Genomic DNA, 21,950 nt, shown 5'->3' with positions numbered 1-21,950 from the left:
CCTCTAGCCAAAAGACATTCAGAGCTGCGTGCACCATTCAAGGTCATAAATATCAGAGCGCTTTGTCGTTTACCAGAACATATTGACACTCTTTCAAGTTTTTTTTATTACTCCTGGGAGCTCAACGCGAGGCTGAGTGAGCCAGACGCCGTGATTTACCGGAGATCCTCAAAATTTAAGGCGCAACTCTCCGATGAATTGAATGTTCTCACGTATATGTGTGTGCGTCTGTGCCGTATTTAGGTAATCCGTGTGGATGGTGAACAGCTGCTAAAATACCAAGGGGAGCTGGAGCGCATCCTGTGTGTGTGTGTGAGTCTTCGGTGCAAGCAGGCCTACACACTCGCTTGCAGTTTGCTGGAGCACACACTCCGGTCACTGTCTCTCATCTATCCCACCGAGTACCGCAGTACCTCTGGGGGCTTTAATACCGACCTCCCCATCCGGGTAAATACACACTGAAACTTTTGCAAAGACAAAACGACGGCCATCTTTGTCTAATTGATGAATGTCGTTTGTCTACATAAAGTCAAGTCTATCTTTGTGAGATCAATTGTTTTTAACAGTTTGATAGCTTTTGCCCTCGTTTTCCAGATGTATTCAGCTTAAATTGGGTAATAAGCATGTTGAAACTGAGCTCATATACACAAATATGAAAAATATATTTTCAGAACACTTTGGAGATTGATTAGATTAATTATCATCGCAACAATCGAACAATATAATGATAGGCTGACATGAGTTTTACACTTTGCTTTTAAGGAATCTGTAATATTTAATGGTAGTTTGATCAGATTCCTGTCCAGCCTGGTGACTTTTTTTTTCCTTTTTCTTATTTTGTGTCGAAGAGTTTGCAAGTAATGTTTTTGTTATTTACACCACTTAAACTATAACCCATGAGCTACGAGGCCTAGAGAGGCTTGTACATTTAAGGTGATGAATCAGCTCACACATAACAGAAAAATAAGCTACTTCAAATGGGAACTTTAAGCACTTTTCTAGGAGCCTGTCACAAAGATGAGAAATATCAAAGATCATACAAAATGGCAGACATGAAATAGCATTTCAGCACCAACAAAGTGATTTCCAAAAAGCTATGAGTTACTTGACATACAATAGATCATCAACAGATTGGATGATGCATCTTTTATGTTCTGTCAGGTCTTTCCTTTTTTTTTTTTTCTTGCATCTTGCAAGACATTTTATAGGCTTTACACATCATTTTATATCTTCTATTCATCCGTTCCCTTTCCTAACTATTTGACACCTACTCAGCACAATATGCCATCGTGGTCAGATAAAAGGAGCAGAAATCCAGCCAAAGCCCACAGAAAATGTTTTTGAGACATTCAGAATCCCTGAAAAACCAGAGAACCATTAAACACTGAAAAACGGAGGGTTGCAGAAAGCCATATGCATGCAGCACAAAACAAAATGTGTTTAGCACACCTAAATAGCTTTCAATAAAATATTTACTTGTAGTTGTAGAACATTTATAAAGATGATATTAGAGATACGCTGATTAGAGATATGTGGCTGATTTTCAATCTTTGTTTTTTTTTGTTAAAGCTTTGGCCTACTGAGACCAATTTCAGCTTATTCTGATATTTCTTTAAGAACGATAAGACAATATGAGAACATCACTGACAATGATTTTCTTCTCACATGCTGGTGTAAATAGTCATTATTTTTTGGTATGATTCCTGTACTCTTCCATCAGTAACAACTTCCAGATCAAAGAGTGTTGTCCGTAGATGGAAATAAGATCTGGATTTTTTGTTTCCCTCTGTCAAACGTAAAATTGCCTCATTCGGATTGCTAGCCTCTGTGTGCATTTTCAATTTCAAAGAAAAGTATATTGAAAATTGTTTGTTTTTTTTAGTTTTTTGGATTCACTGAGGAAATTATTATATTGGAGGGCTGCATCAACATATATTAATTTACAACAAACAATTTAAAATAGGTTTTTTAGCTGCTCATAATCTAAACTTAAAATAAAATAGTTTTGTTAAAGCATTTATTTTTTCATTAGAACAAAAGCTGAAAAGTTGCTATTACTATTACTCATTTTATGAACAGGGGAAGAGGGTTAGATTCAGAATCATGCAAGGGTATCCACTAAGGTGCAAATATGGATGGACCGAATATAACCATAAAAGAGTTGCTCAGATAATGACTGAGTTAAAGTTAATCTAAATTTCCTCTCTTCTAAAGGCCCTGGTTCTTTTTAAGCTTACAAATATTTTTGTCATATTTATGCAGATCAACCGGTTTCTGTTACTGCCAGTTTTATCTAATGACCAGCAGAGTTTTAAACGCCTGCTTAGTTTTCATTTTCTTTGTCTAATTTTTATGTATACTGCCAGTTAGAACTGTTAGTTTGCCAACCAGAAAGGTTTGCGCCGTTATTTGTTTTCTTTTCTTCGTGAACTTGTGTTCTTCTAGGTTGCATCTGGTATAAATATTTAAAGTTTTGGTAGATGACACAGCTCTGTGGTTTTTGAGGTTCACTGGCTGTGCTGGTACGCCTGCCAGTTGTTCCATTGGAAAAAAAGAGGCAACAGCTCTCTTCAGCTCTCTGGGTCTCCTCCTTCAGGACTGGGGCCGAGCCGGAGATGTGGCAGCTTTGGGTGTGTGTTGGCACGTGCCGTGCCAGGAGGAGGAAAACTTTGTTTTCCAGCTGCTGTCGTCACTCCTGCAACCCCAGCTGCAGCGAATCAAAGGCCATGTGTCTGGAGATCAGCCCATGACCAGGTGCGCCTCCCTTTCAGATCCGCAGACACAATCCGGCGTGCCCGCGCATACAAGCTAAACAAACAGGACTGTGGCCCTCCATTACTGATGGATGAGGTCTGTCCACACCAAAAATGCCATACATATGTTCAAACTATCCATCCTGACTTTTTTTAATTAAGAACGCAGAGTAAGGAAAGTTGAAAATAGCAGCTCAAGCTGTTGGAAAGCTATCGCAGTTTTGCCAAGCACGTAATGCGGTGGAAGGAGGGTGATGTGGTGCCTCGTTTGCAGGGAGGAGTTGTGGCAGAGCCTTGCGATCGTGCAGCACTGCCTTCTCGGAGCTGGGAGCCTGCTGCCCCCATTGGATGGAGCACACGTCCCTGACCTGTGAGGCTGCAGCTGTGCATACTAATCGTATGGAAACCGTGCATTTTCATGCTGGCTTGTCTCACGATTGACCTTTTCTCAGGGTGCCCTCCATGTTGAATCTGGGGGAGATCAAGCTGTACGTAGGTGTCGAGTACGGTAAGCAAACATCCACGTAGCACACGATCAAAAGCATCGCCAGTGTTAGTGGGCGACAAGGGCAGCTCATTCTGCATTCTGCATCTATACGCCACGTCTGTGTCTCTTCTCCCCCTTTCAGATGATTCATGGGGAAACTACAGAGTGTCCATCTGCCAGACCATGAGGCTGCTGCTTCGTGAGTGGAGGTTTTCACTTGAAAACACTCCTGTTTAAAATATCCCTGCAGTGCAAACTCTTATCCTCCTTCTCTAATCTAGATCACATCCTGGAGCACTCAGAAGATGATACAAAATCCCTCTTTGTCATCATTAAGGTGCCTGTTCCCTTTTTTTGTTTGTTTCTAGCACAATCACTGCAGGGGATGTCAAACTCTTGTTAAAATATAAAGGTTTTTCCCACATAAAACATGAGACCATAATAAATTATTTTGAAACTGTTTTTGCATTCAGTGACATATGTTGTGCAATTTGACTGAGGCTGCGGTAAAGCTGTTGCAAATGTTTGCACACCCCTCAACTAAGCGCCCTATGACTCAGTGTCAACATTCAGTGTTCTTTGAGTCTATTTTCTCAGTCCGCCTTGGAAAAAGCCTCAAAAATTGTCCGATTTTGATCTCCTGTCCAGATTTAGGTCTGGACTCTGATTTGGCCTTTAAAAATCTTTAACATCCTTTGGTAACTACCTTGTTTTGTTGATATGGGTGAATACTATAATGACGGAATAAAAAAATCTTTCTTCATCTTCAGCATTTAAAACCGACTTGAATTTGAAAGTTTTATTTGAAGGAAACCCCCATGTTTTTTTCTTTCCTTTTTTGTGATTTACATACCTTGTGGGTTTAAGGGGTTGTAGTCTTAAAAGGGTGAACCCATGTTCGGAGGCTCTTGCGGGTTTGGTTCCCGGCTTTGGAACGTTTGCTGCATGTCTGACCATGTTCTCTATCTGCTTGTTTTCTGTCTTATTACTGTGAATGAAGGCCACTAGTGTGACAAGAAGTCAAAACATCACCAAAATGTTGCCCATTTTTCCATTTCCACTACCTTTAGCCAGGCCTGGATGTTTTTTTTTTTTTTTTTAGAAGGAAGTGCCTTTTTCCTACAACTGTACCAAGTGTCATTATAGAGGTTGTGACATGTAGAACGCAACTATTATTTGGGAAATTCTTGCAGCTCCTTTTAGTGTTGCTATTAAGCTGTTGCCAACCTCTCTGACCAGCTTCCATCTTTTCTTTTCATCAGTTTTGTCACTGTTGTCCCATAGTTGTCCAGTTATTGATGATGCTGTGACATGGTACTGTATGTATATAATGCTTTAGAAAAGGTTCTTACTTACTCCTGACTGAAGCATTTGTACAATGAGATCATTTTGATCCTTTGTAACTTGTCTGCAAACCATAGCTTTAGCTAAAAATGTGAAATGGTGCAAATGAAAAGGCAAATTTTACTGGGTCTGTAGACCTTTATTTCAGGTTAGTCAGATTCACGATAACAGATGTTAGGTGTGTACCTAACACTGAATGCTAAAATCGAATCAAAAACTGCATTAAAAAAGTATTTTGTCTCAGGAGGTGCACTCTCATGCAACCATGGTTTTGAGTCTTTTTGATTATTTTACAGATTTAGTTTTCCTTCTGGTTCAAACAAGTACAAAAAACATTATAGCTGGATAATCTTTTAAAATGATTTACCTAAGGATACTTTCTGAACTACACAAAAAAATATATTTTTTACCGAGGCGTGTACACTTTTGACCTGCAAAGGGTTCACTGTGCCCCATTTTGTTTGCAGATAATCAGTGACCTTATGTTTTTCTGCGGCACACACAAGAAGGAGTTTGACTCACGCTGGAAAAGCTTTACTCTCGTCAAGAAGTCAATGGAAAACAGGGTGAGCTGGAACGATGAGGGATGTAGATCTGCTTGCTGGTACAGTTTATACAAGTTGTGTACAGGAGGATTTAAACCCCTCGTCTTTCCTTTTTTTTTTTTTTTTGCAGCTTCTTGGGAAAAAGCAGCACATTAGAGCACTGCTCATTGACCGGGTCCTGCTCCAGCATGAGGTTCGCTTGGAAGCATCAATGAAGAAATGCACACGTGACCAAAAATATATATTCTGAATTTATCGGTGGTTGGAAAAAAAAACAACATTTTTTTGTTCCTTTTCTGTGAGCAGATGAGAAAACTGGTGGTTGAGGGCAGTGAATACAAAGTGGTTCATCAGGAGCTGCTCTGTGATCTGCTGCTGCTTTCTACCAGCACGTACAGTCAGGTAGAAAACTAAACCAGAACATCGTCTGGTTTCGATTTTCACAAGAATACTGGGACGAAACAAGCAAAATGTTAAAACCCACATATTTCTGCAGGTACGTAGCAGGGCACAGAGTGTGCTGATGACAGCGATGGGAACCTATAGCTTCTCTTATAGGGACATGGTTCCCCGTATGTTGCAACTGCTGTCTCCGCAGAACACCGCAGGCACAGAGCAGCAGTTCAAGGTACTGCGAACACACACATTCAACACACGACCCCTCGGGGTTGTCTCTCTCCATGGTGCTGAATTTAAAAGGCTGCAAACTGCATCCTGACTTTGTATTGACGGCTTGCTATTGTCACTGAATTGGTAATATTTTGGATTATCCACTGATTTAGCATGTTTACAATAGGACAAGGATGCCTTTTCCTGCAACGTTCCTTTACTTTACTCACATTTTGCTTACTAGTTTGGGCTTAGTTGCCCCATTGTAAAGTATAGAGACCTTAGACATGCAAAGCAGAGTTTCTGATACACATGCACTAATATTCATAGTACTTTTGGTGTCTGTTTCATCAATGTGGTATAGTCAAGGTCTACAGTTTACACAGGTGACAGTAATTCAGCTTATTCAACAGGAAGAGTGGCTGTAACATCTATGTTTTGCACTGAAGGACATGTAGGACCCTAAAATACAGGGAAAGTTGATGAAATTTGGAAAATTAAAATTTGAAACCACAAAATTAACACAAAGATGCCAGAAAGTTGTTTTGATAAAACTGTGCTGTGGAAGGAGGGTGATGTGGTGCAGACACAATGAACTAAAGGTTTAATGGTACATCCTAAACTGAAGTTCGGTGCATACATGAGCTTTGAAGTCACAGTTCGGAACAGATAAGACACGGCAGGAAAAAGGCCAAAGCCAGGTATCTTTTCATTTGATTCAAACTGAAAATGTTTTTAAAAGGTAAATACATTGTATTTAACACATAGACTCAAACACTAAACGACTCTTGCTACCTTGCATTGGACTCTTAAGTTAGCAGTTTATGTACAGCAGGCACAATTTGTGTACAAATAAGTAGCCTTTAAAATTTAAAATAGATTTTAAAAATCAGCCGGTGTGCAATAAATAATGTTAGAGCTCAAATGTAAGAAAATGTATTAAAAACTTTTTTGCTATGCAAATAGAATATAATCTAAAATCTATTTTAATTAATTTAGCTTTAAATTAATACAAAAATATTTGGCTATAAAGTCATAAACACTCACTTGGAAAGAAATTGTTTTATCACTACGTGGCTCAGTTTTTTTTATTGAACTCTGTCAGGAGATGAAAAGTGTAGCCACAAAAATAGTTAGCAGCTGCTGTTAGGTACATAAAATAATTACACAGACAATTGGCTTTAATGATTTATATGGCACCCTGCACAGATAAGCTGGTATGGAAAATAAATGAATGGATTAATTTATATGACCAATAAGCTTGCCTTGCCTCTCCAGTGCTGCTGTAAAACACTCACACCGCTAAATGAATTATAGCAGTTGGGTCTTTCACTGCTGTGAATGTGGAACGAGCAATTCTTGCATTAGTTTGGTGTGGAGTGTTTTGGATGTCTGCTTGATTTGCTTATTTTCTGTCCTTGAAAAGAAAAAGGAAGAGAGTGAACACTACTTTCAGTAATAGTGCCGATTGTCTGTGAAGGAGGCACGTCTTGCATCTTCTTGTTCCTGAATGTACCATGACAGTTTTGTACAAACATATACTGAGCTACACCACTATATTGCAACAAATACTACAAAACATCTATGCTTATGGTCATTTTTTATGAGATACAGTTTAGAAATGTTTTCTAAAACATTTCTAAAACATCTTTTGTATGCAATGATGGCTAAACGACAGAAATTGCAACTAAACACGTGTTAATTGAATGAAGCAGAGTTTTTTTGTTTACAGTGTATTAAAAAAAAATGTCCTTGGACTGGTGAAACGCTACATAGTTCAAAGCACAGAGAAGATGGGAAAACTGTTAAATTAATGGTGAAAATGTCCAAATTCCTACCACTATTTGGAGAAGGTTTATGGAATAACTTCATTCTAAAACTACAGTTTACATCTAACTTTTATTATTTTAACTGAAAATAAATTTGTTCTGACAAAAACCCAACAAACCTTCTGATATTGTCATTGTCATAATGACATTTCTTGACGTTCTGATGTCAGTGTTAGATGTCATGACTTGTCGTACATGCCACAGCTTGTTAGTCATTTTTGTCACATTCAGTTTTGAAATCAAGCCTTTATCATATCGCTGCTGGTTTGCAAGTTTATACATTTTTTAGGGGGGTTGTATGCATTTGACCTCTTCAGGGTAGTATTTTATTTTCTTCTCCAGGGATCTCTATACTGTGTCTTGGGTGCTCCGAGTGGTTTCTGTCCAGCTACCACAAGGGACTGGGACTGTATCGGGGAGGTGTGGCCCGCTCTCGTGCGATGCGGTCTGTCACACTCAGTGACCCTGGAGAAGCCGTCCATCGGTCGACTGTTTGATGACATCATTGACAGGATTCATCGGCAGCATGACACCATCGGGATCTACTTAACCGTGAGCTACACATTCAACAACAATCACCAAACTACCCTTGTCTGTGGTTGGTTGACTGTGGCTCTTCCGGTCACTTTCATCTCTAGGTGTCAGAGAGATGTGTCGAGATAGCCAATCAAATTGCACAATCCGACAATCCTGCACCTATTTTGGAGCTCCCGCCCAAAGAAGAAATAGATGAAGGAATTCAGCGCCAGCGAATCAGAAACGTTGTAGCTGCAAGGTACGAATATTCAAATGTTGTTGTTTTTTTGGTTGGTTCATTTTTACTGTACTAAGAACATATTTATGCAGGAAATCAAATATGCTTTATGTGTAGTGGAACACAATATTTAGCATAAAACCCCTTCATTTGTTATGAGTAGGACATTAGAGCTGGAAGAAAAATATGGTAGATCTTTTTAGTCCTACCCTGGTGCACTTATCTTAAAGGCCAAAGAAGAGCTAGAGGACAATTTTGTGTGTCTGTCTTTGTAGCCATTGTTTGTAGTAAGGTTAAAACTTCTGAACATAGCTTCTTGTTTTAACACAGGAAATATGAGAAGCTAGTCAACGATCTTTTGGACTGCCTTGAAGACAGAGACTTGTAAGTTGTTTCCCTGCTTGGACATTTTATGTGCTGCGTCCTTATTATGTTCATATTTATAAAAAAAATAATAATAATGAGTTTACTGATGTGATGTCATTTAACTAAACATGCACATTAGTGCAGGAACTATGGTGAGCTTAGTGCGCATGAGTGTAACTCAAGTTTAATTTTAGAAAAGTGGCAGCAAATGATAAAGATTGTTTGTGATCCATTTAGTCATTTTTGCAATTTGCAATAAAACTAGCAGTTTTAAACCTCAGCCATTGCTTCAAAATTAATGATTCTGTTTGCTACTCATTTGTTGACTGGTTTTGCCCCGTGGGATTGATTTAGGCAGTAATCAGAGAAATAAAATAACAGCTACATAAATTATAGCAACAACACTACAGAAAAGCAAGCTGTGATAGTAGTTGAGAAAAGTAGCAGTTTAAAACTTATGGAAGTAATTAGTTGTAGGTTAATTATTGTCCATATATTGGCTTTTGTTACATGGCAACCATTTAGGCAGGTAACGATTTAAAGGAATAAAAAAACAAAAAACAAAGCGACATAAATGCTAAAATTAGCCCTGCTTTCAATGCTCTGCATCTAGCTGCAACAGAAAGTAAGAAAAATAGCTTTTTAGCCCCATAGGGCCTAAATGCTTCCTCTAGACATTGTGGATTGCTTATGATAAATTTATTGATTTTTATCAGCAGGCAAACAGTAACATAAGTAATCATGAGAAATATGAAAATAACAGAACATCCTTATTGTAAGGATTAGCACCGGAGAACAATTATCTTCAACAAAATATAAGAAAAGTACTAATTTAACACTTCCACAAGTCATTACTTCAAAAGTTGTGGGGTTGTGTACGACTCATTTGTAGATTATTTACCTTGAGGCAACAACTTAGGCAGCTAATAATTTGAGGAATAAAAATAACGCAGGTATAGAAAAGGTAGCATTGGCAGCAAAATCAGATCCTACAGGAAGATAAAAGTTGCAGTTTAAAACTCTGACGAGCCATTGCTTCAGAAATGATTAAGTTGTTTATGAGCCATTTCTGGATTGTTTTTTTTTTTTTTTGTCAATTTAGTGAGACAATCCTTCTTCAGCAGCTTTTAATATTGCTAATGCTTGAAAATGTTGGAGTACTAAAGAAAAAAAGCCACCAGGATAGAAATTATTCCAATAATGAGTGATATGCTGTCAGGTAAGGGTTAATGACAGTTTCTGGTGTCAACTGGAATTTATTTTACTACAGCGGGCCCTGGAATAATTGCTCTCCCACTGATTGGCTCTTGCTGGCTTAGCTGAATAAGCCTATAGAAATGTTTTTTAACTGAATATATTTTAGTTTTTTGTTGTTGTTTTTTTTTGTTAGATTTCAGTTTTGTGCAGTACATATGTTTATGTTTCAGGCCCTGGAAGTTTGAGCACATGGCCACAGACCTGTTGGCTCTCCTCCTGCGAGATGATCATCCTCTTCCACCTGATGCTGTCCTCTACTTCACACAGAGCCTTGTTCATGACTCCATTAGCATTCGCAAGGTCTGCATCTGTGTGTGTGTGCGCGCGCGTGCGACCGTGTCTATCTTATTATTGTGTTTGTCTTTATGATGTATGAAATCTAAACACTTTGCAGGTATCTGCTTTTCCCTCAGGTTATAAAAATGGAAATAAGGTGGCTAAAGAGTTTTTTTATTTCTTTTTTTTGTGCTACTTTCCCAGATGTAACGTGATGCCTAAAAACATAAACGTCCTTTTCTTTCTTGTGCCAGAGCACCCTATCTGCATAGATATTGAAAATCCGCTATCCCATACAGATTCAGGTATTATATGACATAGTTTAAACACAGATGTTTGGCTTTCATAGCACCATCAATTTACCCTGGACAGCTCTCATTACATTTATCTTTAACAGTAAATAATGTCTAATAACACGCAGCAAAGCGTTATGTAATGTTTATTATGTTAGAATATATCACATATCATGTAACTGGAAATTACGTGTGTACATTAGGTGCAGAGCAAGCCATAAAGAGTAAATGATTCACGCTTCCTGCAAATAATGCGATTGTAATTTTGTCTTAGGTTCTACAAATTTGCTTGGCTAATTTTACTAGAAACAAACAAGCAATGCATATCCTTATATATTTTGCTTATAATGGCACCCCTAACTGATGTAAATCATAATTTAGTAATGGCAGTTAAATCTTGCATAAAGCGGTGACATCAGCATTTTATCAGAGGCACAGCAGATGGCCAAACCCAGCCAGATCACAGCTGCTTCCCAACTACTCACTCTTGTTTTCCAGCTTGCGTTTTTTTTTTTTTTTTCACTCATGTAATTTGCAAATTTTCTTTTTCTTCTACTTCCTTTGTTGGCTCTGGCTTTGTTAAAAGAAGCCAAATTTAAGAACAAAGTAGCCCGTAAACAGAAGTGTGCAGAACAGACACCTAAAAGTAGATAATGATTGCTCTGCTGCAGCACAATAAACAATCAGTTGCAAGTGCCGGTAGAGTTTAGTTAGGTTAGGCCTTTACTTATTATAGGCTTTGATAACCGTATGCCAAAAAGCTTGTTTATAATGCTCTGCAAGACTTTTTATAACCCTTGAAGTTTTTATTTTGTCATGTTATAACCGTTAACCTAGCTGCATTGTCTTGAGATTTACTGTGAGAAAACCACACAAAGTAGTGCATAATTGTAAAATAAAAGGAAAATGTTCCATTATTTTGAATTCATTTTCTTATTTAATTACAAAAACAATCTGAGAAGTGCAGTGTGCTTCCACCCCCTAAGTCAATGTTTTGTAGAATTTTCGCTGCAGTTGCGGCTGCAAGTCTTGCGGGGCGCAGGTTTCTACCGGCTTTGCACGTCTAGAGACTCAAATTTTAAGCATTCCTCTTGGGTCGAGCTCAGCCAGATTGGAAGAAGAGTATCAGGAATGGCAATTTTCAAGTCTTGCCACAGATACCTATTTGGATTCAGGTCCCCCCAGCACAATGCTGCCACCACCAGTGTCACTAAGTCTTTGGCAGCTGATTAAAACTTGTCCGCAACTTGTCGGCTTTTTTTTTGGCCTTCATGATGCTTTTTGTTTGCTGATGTAGTTGCATTGATATTGGGATGAAATTACATACAGACAAATTTACTGATTAGGTGACTTCTGAATTGGTTGCACTGGATTTTATTTCGCGGTATCAGAGTGCGGGGGCTGGATACAAAGGCGTGCCGCACCTTTCAGATGCTTGTAAAAAAAAAATACAACTATGTGTTGTCTCCCTTCCACAATCATGCACTACTTTCTGTCGGTCTATCATATGAAAGCCCATCAATCTCACATGCCTAATAGTGTTAAAACAGCTGATCCCTAAAAGCAAGACATACAAATAATATTCAAGGACTTTTTCATGTTCTTTAACAAATAATGTATGTGTATGCTAGAACAGATTGACAGTAAGACAGATGGTATAATCATTCCAGATAGTGAGTATACCACAGCTCTCATGGATTCACACTTTATATGTCAATGAGATATTTATTGTTGTACGTTGCAGATACTCATGATTGAATCCGATGGTAGTTCGCAAGATGCTAAAGGTCAGAGAGAGTTAGAAGCTTCATAATCACAAAAACCATCTCCTTGTCACTGTGTGAACTGCATGACTTTTAAATATTATGCTACTCAAATCACCAATGTTTTCATCTTTTTTCACTGTTGGGAGTCATTGCTAAACATGATTTCCTTCAGCTAAATTGGTATATTATTACACCGTTTTCGTCTTAAAGGTCATATAACAGTCATCCATCTACAATGAATCATTCAACTGATCAATATGTCAAAACTTTTGAGAGAATGATGTGGCTAAGAGATAAATAAAAGACAGAAAGGAGTGTGAAGGACAAGTAAAAAAGAGAAATCTTACTTTCTGGCTTTCACAAACTGTACAGCAACAGAGCTGAAGCCTGGACTTAAAAGTGATGTCTGTGATTCAGAAAGGTGACTTCAAGTTTAGCTGGTGATGTTTTTGTAGCTCACAGTTAAAACAGAGTATCTCAATTCCACCATGACTTCATATTCTGGAGAATTCTCAATACATATGGCTAAAAGATACATCCAAGAAACTAATTAATTACATAACTCAGATTAATATTGGAGTAAAACCTATTAATTTTTACACTCATTCCCTATACATTGTGCATTAAAAATCTTTTGTGACAAGCGACTAAGTTATTGAGTTACAGGCTTAAAGAATTTCTATCAGAAATATTTAGCAATAGATGCATGTGGTTAGCCTTGGTTGTTTCTATTTTATTGGGTTTTTAGGAATAATGATTATATAAATATATATATATATACACGTGACACAGTTAAAATGGCAAACTTCTGACACATTTCGGTCATGACTTTATTCTTTCTTTTTGTTAGGTTGCTATTTCTGCAATGGCCGGTATCCTGAAACAGCTGAAGAGGCCGAGAAAGAAAGTGGCCGTCAAGCCTTCGGATATCAGTGAGTTTAAACACTTCAAAACTAAATCCATGTTCAAATTAGATTTAGAAGGCTTGATTCTTGTTGGAAGAGGGCTTTTTCATTAGATTTCAGATTTAAGTACGTTTTGTATCATGACGTTGGGACTTATATAAAATACAAAAGCATAGTACACATCTTATCTCCTATTTAAAATTTTTAAATTTTACCAGTTTCTTCAAAATAACTGCGACAATCCAGCCAATATTTGTATATGGATCAAATAGAATGAAGATGTGCTAAAAAAGGAGTCCCAGATGGGGTTCTTCTTTGGTCATTGGGCGAGAGGCAATTATTGTTGCGTTTGAGAGGCGCGCGCCAGTTCATCAGAAATGATATGGACAATATTTTCTAACTCATGTCGGTCCAAAACAAGATGCTTAGTGGCTCATTATGAACCTCACCCAATTAGTAGTCATCCAATTTCAGATGAAGTCGTGTATATTTTTTGGGTGTTTTTGTTAAAGGCTACACAATTGTTCTCTGGGACCAAAAAATACACAGAAATGTCCAGTTATACTTTTACTGCATAATAAGTAAATATAGTACCAGCCAAACCCAATCTACCGAATGTAATACCCATCCTGATTTCATATTTTATTGCATACAATCCATTTTCATATATTACATATAAACGTTTGTAGTTTATTTGAAAAACGGAGTTGGCCTCTATCTGGGCTGATTCCACTGATTCAGAAAAAAAAGCATAGTAAAGTTTGAAGCCACTATAAAATTAGTTAATGACATTGTTGAAGCCTTGGATATGCCAATATCTACTTTGCTGCCCCTGTCATTGATTTTTGTCTAAGGCATTTGACACTGTTTATCATACCATCCTTTGCCAAAAGCTGTCAGATACGGGTTTGTCAGATAATGTATGCAACTCATCGGAATACTTGAACATCACAAAAGGTATTCCACAGGGATCCATTTTAGGTCCAACTTTGTTTTTAATTTACGTAAACAGTGTCAGTGAAAATGTTTCTGTTGATTGTAAACTCTTTATGCTGATGACACCACGGTTCACTGTCATGAAGAAACTCACTGCTGTGCTTTAGGCGCCTGAAGTCTGCATTTGACTTTATTCAGTCTGACTTGCTTCATCTGAGACTAGTCCTGAATACTGATAAGACAAAGGTCATGCTGTTTGCTGACAAAAAGAAAGTTCCACAAACATTCCTTTTTTTAAAAACAACCATAGGTATACCAGTAGAGTGAGATGAGACAAGTATCGTGGAATATAAGCTTTCATTTAAGTCCCATCTCGCTTTTCTTTCAGTGCAAGGAAGCATCTTGTCTTAATTACCTTCCTGCCTTTTAGAGTACTGTGATGTTGTTTATATCAAAGCCTCTCTCATGCCTCTGCACATGTTGGAAGCTGTCTATCTCAGAGCAGTCCATACCAGAGTGTAAATCTCTTATCGCTGTTCTTTACTTCAACTGGCCATCATTATCAAGCGTAGACTCATGCATTTGTACAATTTATTCTACAAAGCTGTTCTTGGATTCTTCCTACCTTATTTACATGTCACTTAGACAGTCCAGCCACAGACTTTGTTCTCAAGACTTTATGTCTTTCAGCAATTCGTTAGAATGATCAGAACTTGGGGTGGGGGCGGGGAGTCATTTTATTACTCTGCCTCATCAACTTAGTTACCTGACTCCGCCAGATAGATTTGCTCCGCATATCCATCTGGAAACCTTCCGTTGAAGTAATTTTGGGAAGGGGCGAAAATACTGGTCAGCTGATTGGCCTATGTTGGTGATAGACGGGCCAAATAAACCAATCAGATTCGTCGTCGCTCGTAACAGAGCGACGACGAAAACACAACCACAAGCCAAGCTACTCTTGCTGCTGCAGGTAAAGGCTCGTTAGCTCAGCAGAGAAATACTCTGTAATTCCGATAAAACTTGCTCGATAGCCGCGCTAACGCTAGTTTCATCGGCTGAAGCCGCCATGTTCTTTAGACTGAACTGACGCGCTTCCCGTTGCGTCACACCTCAACCCGCCTCAAAGCCAACGCTGATTGGACGTTTGTTTGGTGAACGGCTCCAAATTTTCTTCAACGGAGGGTATCCAGACTGATCTGCGAGTGAAACCTTGAAACCTCGCGAGATCAGGATGGTCTCACAAGGCTATCAACTTAGAACACTACAGCAATATCTGAAACTATATTGATTCTTGTGTGCATATGTGTCCTGGTTGTGCTGCTTCAAGTGATTGCCCCAGTTGTTTTGCTGTATCCTAGGTTCATGGCATGGCCTGTTTCATAAAGCTGTTGTGTCCTAAGGTGACTGCTCTGGATGCGGCGGCATTTATCCGGGGTTGGGGTGGGCTGATGTTTGTGTTGTTCTGGTATATTTGTGCGACGTAGGTGGATGAATATGTGGTGTGAGCTGTGAGGTTGTTGGCCTGTATCTGCCCTGTGGTCTGCTCTTGGATTGGTGTATGGCACTTGCTGCAGCTGATTTTGCTTGTGCCAGTGACATTGGGGGGCTGCCCCCGGGTTTCTAAAGGGGTGCATTCCTCCCACAGTTTAACTGCAGACAACCTCCAACTCTGTGTTGTATTATTATTGTTCTTGTTGTTTGTCGCTGTCATTTCCTTTCCTTTTTTAACCTTTTTCCTATCTATTTTTTCCTAAAAATAGACTTTTTATGCTTGTCGTGGCCACTACAGTTTGGCACTTGAACCAAATACTGTCTGTTGTGGTGTTTATTTAAAGCAGCACCGTGCAACTTTTAGCCATTTTCGGTGCAAGACATTTAGCGTCGAGGTTTAGTGCCCCTGACGGCCACTGGCAACGCTGCCTTGTCACAAAATTGAACAGTTTTGGAGTCTGATAGCAGACCACTTTGGACCAGCAGATTGAGCAGTCATCGAGTTACTTGTAAAGACGAGACCACATTCACCCCTCTAGATTAAATCTTACCTCAGAGGACCCCACAATATATCTGATCAGGTAAATGTCATATCTGTTTTGGTGTTACGGTAGTCTGAGCTCAGTCGGCTGTAACCTAGAATGGGTGATGTGACCTAGGTGCAAAAGGTCAGTGGTTCCCAACCTTGGTCCTTAAGTACCCCTATCCTGCTTGTTGTAGGTGTCTACATGCTGCCACACACCTCACTTGTATGAATGAGTGATTAAGAGGCATCAGCGACACACCGAAAACATGCAGGGCAGGGGTACTTGAGAACCAGGGTTGGGAACCACTGCTATAGGTCACATGATTCACTCAGCGACTGATCCAAACCTCTCAATTTACATAGTTGAGGTATTGAGAAGGGTTAGTGTTACGGAGCATCAATACATGCCAAATGCTGTATATTGACCTGAAAATCATTTAATAAATCTCAAATTAAGCTAATACTTGGGTCAAAACTCACATGGTGCTGCTTTAATAATCTTGACATGCAACAAAAGGAATATTCCATGTTGTCCAGTTTGTATAGTGCAAATCCGCCACTGACACTGCAAGGTGGCCAAACCCACCGCGCTGTTTGCCTAAGGTGACATGCAAAAATCTTTATTTTGCGTGTTGTGCAATGATGGTTTCTGTTTAGGTGGGATCCAGGACCCAGAGGGGATTTGTGTCGGGGATCGTGACGGGAACCGCTGGCTGCAGTATGACAGCAACAACCTACCTCTGAGCCAGGAGCAGTGGGACTGTCTGCATTATGTGGAGAAAACACACTTGGGCTACTACTCATGGCCGAGGTAAATGGAAAACGACTAATTGTTGCGTTGGTGGATTTAGAAACTGCAAGGCAGAATAACTGCTTAGCGTGGAGGAGCGAAATAGCCGATTGACTCAAGTGCCTGTTTGATTTGAGGCCGGTCTTTGTGGCTCTGCAGCCACGTTTATGTCTGACTGACTGCTGGATGACTGATCTGGGTTGCTGGATAACTCGCGGGGGGTTGAACTGACTTCCTGTCACAGCCCAGCCCAGATAAGGCAGAATGAACGACTTACTGCCTACCCCAAATAGAAGAATTGATGTATAGGCGGAGGGTTGGTTGTCTTGGTATGCGAACTGCGTGCTGAGTAACTGACTTTATAATCATCCATTTATCCTCGCCGCTTATTTGAAGACAGTGTGTGTCTATCCAGAACGTTTTCCTCCTTTGTGTTGTTATCTATAAATCACAGCAGCCTCTTCTTTTGTCTCCCCGCTCCTTTCAGAGAAATGATGATCTATGCATCTTCTGAGAAGCCACAAGATGACCTGCCATACGAGGAGATGAGTGAGGTGCGTCCTGATGGTGCAGCACAGACACGCACAAAAAAAAAAAACGAAAGAAAAGATCTGTATGGGGTGCTTCATTGCAGCATGCACTTGTGTGTCAATCAGGGCGAAAAGATCATCTTTGAATACTTCTCGGACCCCGATTTTATTGACCAGCTGATAGAGTTTCTGTCTCTGGAGGAGCGGAATGGGAAGGACAGCTTCAACCCGCGCCGCTTCTGCCTCTTCAAGGTGCAGATTTTAACTCTCATCCAGTGACAATTTGACAGCTCTTTAACGAGGAAGTGACACAGCGCACTGCCTCACTTCAAGGCCAAGCTCCACTAAGGCAGCAATTACTGTCTTTGTCTACTGTAATTTGTTTTTTTTTCTGGCAAATAAAAATAAAAAAAATAAATAAAAATCCACGTCCTTCTTCCCACTTAAACCGGAATGCTTACGTTTGAATGGCAGGGGCTGTTTCGTAACTACGGCAACGTGTTCCTGCCAGTGCTGCGGCCTCATCTGGAGCAGCTGGCGAGCGACCCCCACGAGAGCTCCCAGCGCTGCGTGTGCGAGATTACGGCGGGGCTCATCAGAGGCAGCAAACATTGGAGCTTCAGCAAGGTGCCGGAGAAACGCGCACGCCTCCCAAACGCCACAAAAAAAAAGAAAAAAAAAAAACACCCACCGCTCAGCTTCTCCATAGGAAAAGTCAATACCAGTAAAAACTTTCATTACTCTGTGTTTGTGTCAGGTGGACCGGTTGTGGCAGCTCCTCTGCCCGCTGATCAGGACGGCGTTGAACAACATCACTGTGGAAACCTACACAGACTGGGGCACATGCATCGCCACAGCTTGTGTGAGTCACGTGGCTGCATGCATGCAACGGCAAAAAAAAAACCAAAAAAAAAAACACCTATAAATAAACCTGGAATTCATGCAGCTGTTTTAATCATAGCTTTAAATTCCTTTAAGATCCTATTTTAAATTAATTAAAGCTTATTTTCACTGATTCTTCCAGCCATGCTGTAGAGATTTACTATTTCTGTAAATCGTTATGATTTGTGAGTTACCACTAATGAAAACCTACTTTTTTGTGTCATAAAGTTAAATAATTTAAGACCAATAATACATTATTTTTATGACAGAAGTGTTATGTTGCGGGCTATAATAACACAGAGAAGACTGACTTGACCGCTGTCCAGCAGACAGGGGCTAGTAATTAAATTATACAGTCGCTATATTATTGCCTAATATTGTGATAACAATATCAGTTGCTTATTTTCCTCACTGCGGCCTTTCTCGTGTGAGTTTGCAGCGCTCTCAGTTTTCCTTACTTCAGGTAATTAATTTCTGGATCAAAATTTTTTCAACACAAGGAATGCAACAGTTGTAGACCATGTCCTGGATGCATTAGTGCTGTCAGAAGCCTGATTCTACAGTCAATCTTCTTAAAGCTCTTTTCTAAGCCACTTTTTCCTTCCACTCAACGTTCCATTAACAAGAATGGTTACGGTACTCTTTGAACTTTCTTGCTGCACAATTCATAATAAATGTTAAAGCTGATATTTTGCAGCTTTACCTTCCCTTTAACTGCCGTCAGCACTACACAACATAGTGTGCAAAATATTAATATTGCAGAGGAAGTTATAGTCCCACTGTGCTAGATGCCCACACCTGACACAGATGAGTCAAAATCTCAGAATGTCAAAGACTGGATTTTGATAAGTGACCCAATGTCCTCCCCTCAGATAGGAGTAAATTCATCCATCCATTATCTACACCCCCTTATTCGTGCAGGTTCACAGGGGGCTGGCTCCTATCTCCAGCGGCCATTGGACAGGAGGTAGGGTAGACCCTGGACAGGTTGCCAGTCTAACAGAGCAACACAGAAATCAAGGTCCCAGAGTCTGGAGGAAGAGTAGAGCTCTGCACCCAACAATGTTATATAGCACAGTCACAATCATAATATACTGTAAAATACCTTTAAATAAGCCAACATTTCTGTCATATAGATAGTTTATTAAATAGTGCTATGTAATATTCAAAATTTCTGATTAAATCAATTTCATTTTTGTATTAGCTGTAAGCCTTAATCATCAAAATTAATCATAAAAAATGTAAATAAATCTAAATAAATGTAACTTTTTGATGGCACTGTAATTTCCTTAGAATTTCCTATATTTCAATTATGGGGTCAAACTAATAGCAAAGTTTCAAAACGTTTTGCAACTAACAGTGATGGAAGTTTTTTCTTTGTTTGCAATTTTTCTCAATAAATTGTAATAGTTTATGTTTTATCAGTCCAAATATGTTGTTTTGAACTACTCTCGGTATCTGTGTGAAAATCTGACATTATATGAAATTTTTTAATGAGGAAAAACTGAGAAACTAAGAGCTTGCAAACATTTTTCACATTGATAAACGTGCAGACACTCACAATAGGAAGGCGCATGACAATTTATGTGCCTATGTAAAATAGCCGGCCTAAAAATAACAGTGTTTTCCCTGTGTGTGTCCAACAGGAGGGCAGAGACCCCAGGAAACTCCACTGGCTGTTTGAGCTGCTGATGGAGAGCCCCCTGAGCGGGGAGGGAGGCTCCTTCAGGGACGCCAGGTATTAAGCAGCCATGCACACGCTGTGTGTTTGTGTCACCTACAATATATCCCGGGATTCAGATTTCAGGCTGCAGTAGTAACCTGAGCTGACACATGCTGCCGCAATATAACAAAACAACCCCCTCCTCCCCCCTCTCTTACTTCACATCCCTTTCTCCTGCTGCGTTCTCCTCCTCTGTCTCTGTCAGTTTGCTGTATGTGCTTCAGGGAGGTCTCGCCCAGCAGCAGTGGAGAGTTTCCGAACTGCTGCACCGGCTGCTGGTTTACCTGGAGCCCAAACTCACCCAGGTGTACAAAAACGTCAGGGAACGTATAGGAAGGTAGAAAATTATTCAGGCTTATCATCATTTCATTTAATCGTCCATTATAATGCTCAAATTTATCTCAGCTTCCCCGTTTCTGCATCGGCAACTCTTTTCGTTTTTTTCCCACGAATTACCCCTTCTTCTCCTCTCTCGCCCGTTCCCCACCCTCTCTCCAGTGTGCTGACCTATATCTTCATGATAGACGTGGCCCTGCCCCACACCAGTCCCACCTCTTCGCCTCACGTGGCCGAATTCGTCACCCGGGTCCTGGAACGGCTCAAGCCCCTCACGTCGGAGCCCGAGATCCACAACCATGTCCACGAGGGGAACACCCAGGAGACGGACGAACGCACCCAGGCTGTCAAGCTGCTCAAAACGGGTCAGAATGTGGATGCAGGAATGAGATGTGATGTGGGGGGGGGGGGGGGGGGATATCTAAATATGCCATGACAGCTTGTTCTCTTGTCGTAACAGAGGAACACTCTGAATGACAGAAGTTAAAAGCTTCTCATTGATTTCACCTTTTTAAATTCATTTTTTTTTTAATAAAAGTTGTGAAGTATTGATTGGAGGCATATTCCAAGGGTGTGTGTTGAAGCATTTAAAAAACAATTTGGGGGAAGGACAGCAATTCATTTGTTTGGAGGTTACCTTTAAGATATAATTTTACAGGTCATACAGTTCAATAATTGCTGCAGGATTTTGTTTTGTTATTGATTTTAGCTGCAGATAGTTTTATTATTTTTAATTTTTTTAGAAAACCTTCTGCTTCTTGCTTCTGATATTCAAAAACATTTGAGTTTACTTGGTTCTTTGCATGAAGTATAGTTAACAGGTTACTGCACTTTCTCTAGTCCGTACCATAAGGAACAGTTAATCAATGTCACCTTATTTGCACAGTACATTTCATACATCTCTACCCTTGCAGGTTTGGGACCAAAAACATTGACTTCAGCTTTTTTTGCATGTAACAACATAACAGCAAACTGCTGTGTATTCCACTCAAATATCACATTGGACAGAGTTATGATTTATTATAAGTTATCTTGCTGAAGAAAATTGCTTATCTTGTGGTATGGCTCACTTCTGCATTTTAAAAGGCACAAGAAAGTTTGTGAACTCTAATCCATCTTGTAATGGACTAACTTTAATTTCCTGTGATAATTTTTAGTATAGATACCTGGTAGATTTGACTGTTTTTATAGATTTTCCCCAATGCAAAGAGAGCCAGTGCTCCAACTTTGAGCTGTTTTTCATGGATCGTTGTTTTATTTTACAATAAACATTTCAGAACTTTTTTTTTTTTTATTTTTCAGATAATCCGAAAGGTTAAAAAAAAGAAACAAGAAAAAAAACACGTTCTTAAAGACAAATCCTAATCTGCTATAAACAGTTTTTGCAGTTCTAAGCTTTTTAAAAATGAACCATTGGAAATTGGCCACAAAATCTTGTATCGGTGCATCTCTAGTTTTATAACTAAAAATGAGGAAACTTTTAATAGAGAAGTTTTTAAAATGTCTTTAATCACAGAAACACCTTCAGAGCTTCCATCGTTTTTGCACAAGT

The 21,950-nt window shown here is 39.5% G+C and overlaps 1 protein-coding gene across 3 annotated transcripts in view; it reads left to right on the top strand.

The window, feature by feature from the left end:
- Nucleotides 1-21,950, top strand: part of psme4b (proteasome activator subunit 4b) — a 60,769-nt gene that overhangs the window by 23,771 nt on the left and 15,048 nt on the right. For all 3 annotated transcript variants that reach the window (XM_012873491.3, XM_012873525.3, XM_036142011.1), the window contains exons 19-41: nt 244-447; nt 2,597-2,754; nt 3,028-3,123; nt 3,206-3,261; nt 3,383-3,439; nt 3,522-3,577; nt 5,052-5,150; nt 5,260-5,322; nt 5,436-5,531; nt 5,626-5,757; nt 7,910-8,119; nt 8,206-8,342; nt 8,652-8,705; nt 10,115-10,244; nt 13,130-13,211; nt 16,795-16,948; nt 17,415-17,481; nt 17,584-17,709; nt 17,932-18,084; nt 18,215-18,319; nt 19,986-20,077; nt 20,268-20,399; nt 20,561-20,763. In XM_012873491.3, coding sequence (XP_012728945.2) covers nt 244-447; nt 2,597-2,754; nt 3,028-3,123; nt 3,206-3,261; nt 3,383-3,439; nt 3,522-3,577; nt 5,052-5,150; nt 5,260-5,322; nt 5,436-5,531; nt 5,626-5,757; nt 7,910-8,119; nt 8,206-8,342; nt 8,652-8,705; nt 10,115-10,244; nt 13,130-13,211; nt 16,795-16,948; nt 17,415-17,481; nt 17,584-17,709; nt 17,932-18,084; nt 18,215-18,319; nt 19,986-20,077; nt 20,268-20,399; nt 20,561-20,763 — 2,662 coding nt within the window. The remainder of the gene's footprint in view (nt 1-243; nt 448-2,596; nt 2,755-3,027; nt 3,124-3,205; nt 3,262-3,382; nt 3,440-3,521; nt 3,578-5,051; nt 5,151-5,259; nt 5,323-5,435; nt 5,532-5,625; nt 5,758-7,909; nt 8,120-8,205; nt 8,343-8,651; nt 8,706-10,114; nt 10,245-13,129; nt 13,212-16,794; nt 16,949-17,414; nt 17,482-17,583; nt 17,710-17,931; nt 18,085-18,214; nt 18,320-19,985; nt 20,078-20,267; nt 20,400-20,560; nt 20,764-21,950) is intronic.

The sequence above is a fragment of the Fundulus heteroclitus genome, chromosome 10 (assembly GCF_011125445.2).
Source record: "Fundulus heteroclitus isolate FHET01 chromosome 10, MU-UCD_Fhet_4.1, whole genome shotgun sequence".
Classification (NCBI taxonomy): domain Eukaryota; kingdom Metazoa; phylum Chordata; class Actinopteri; order Cyprinodontiformes; family Fundulidae; genus Fundulus; species Fundulus heteroclitus.
Note: the sequence above shows the minus strand (reverse complement) of the source record. Positions and strands in the feature narration are given on the sequence as shown.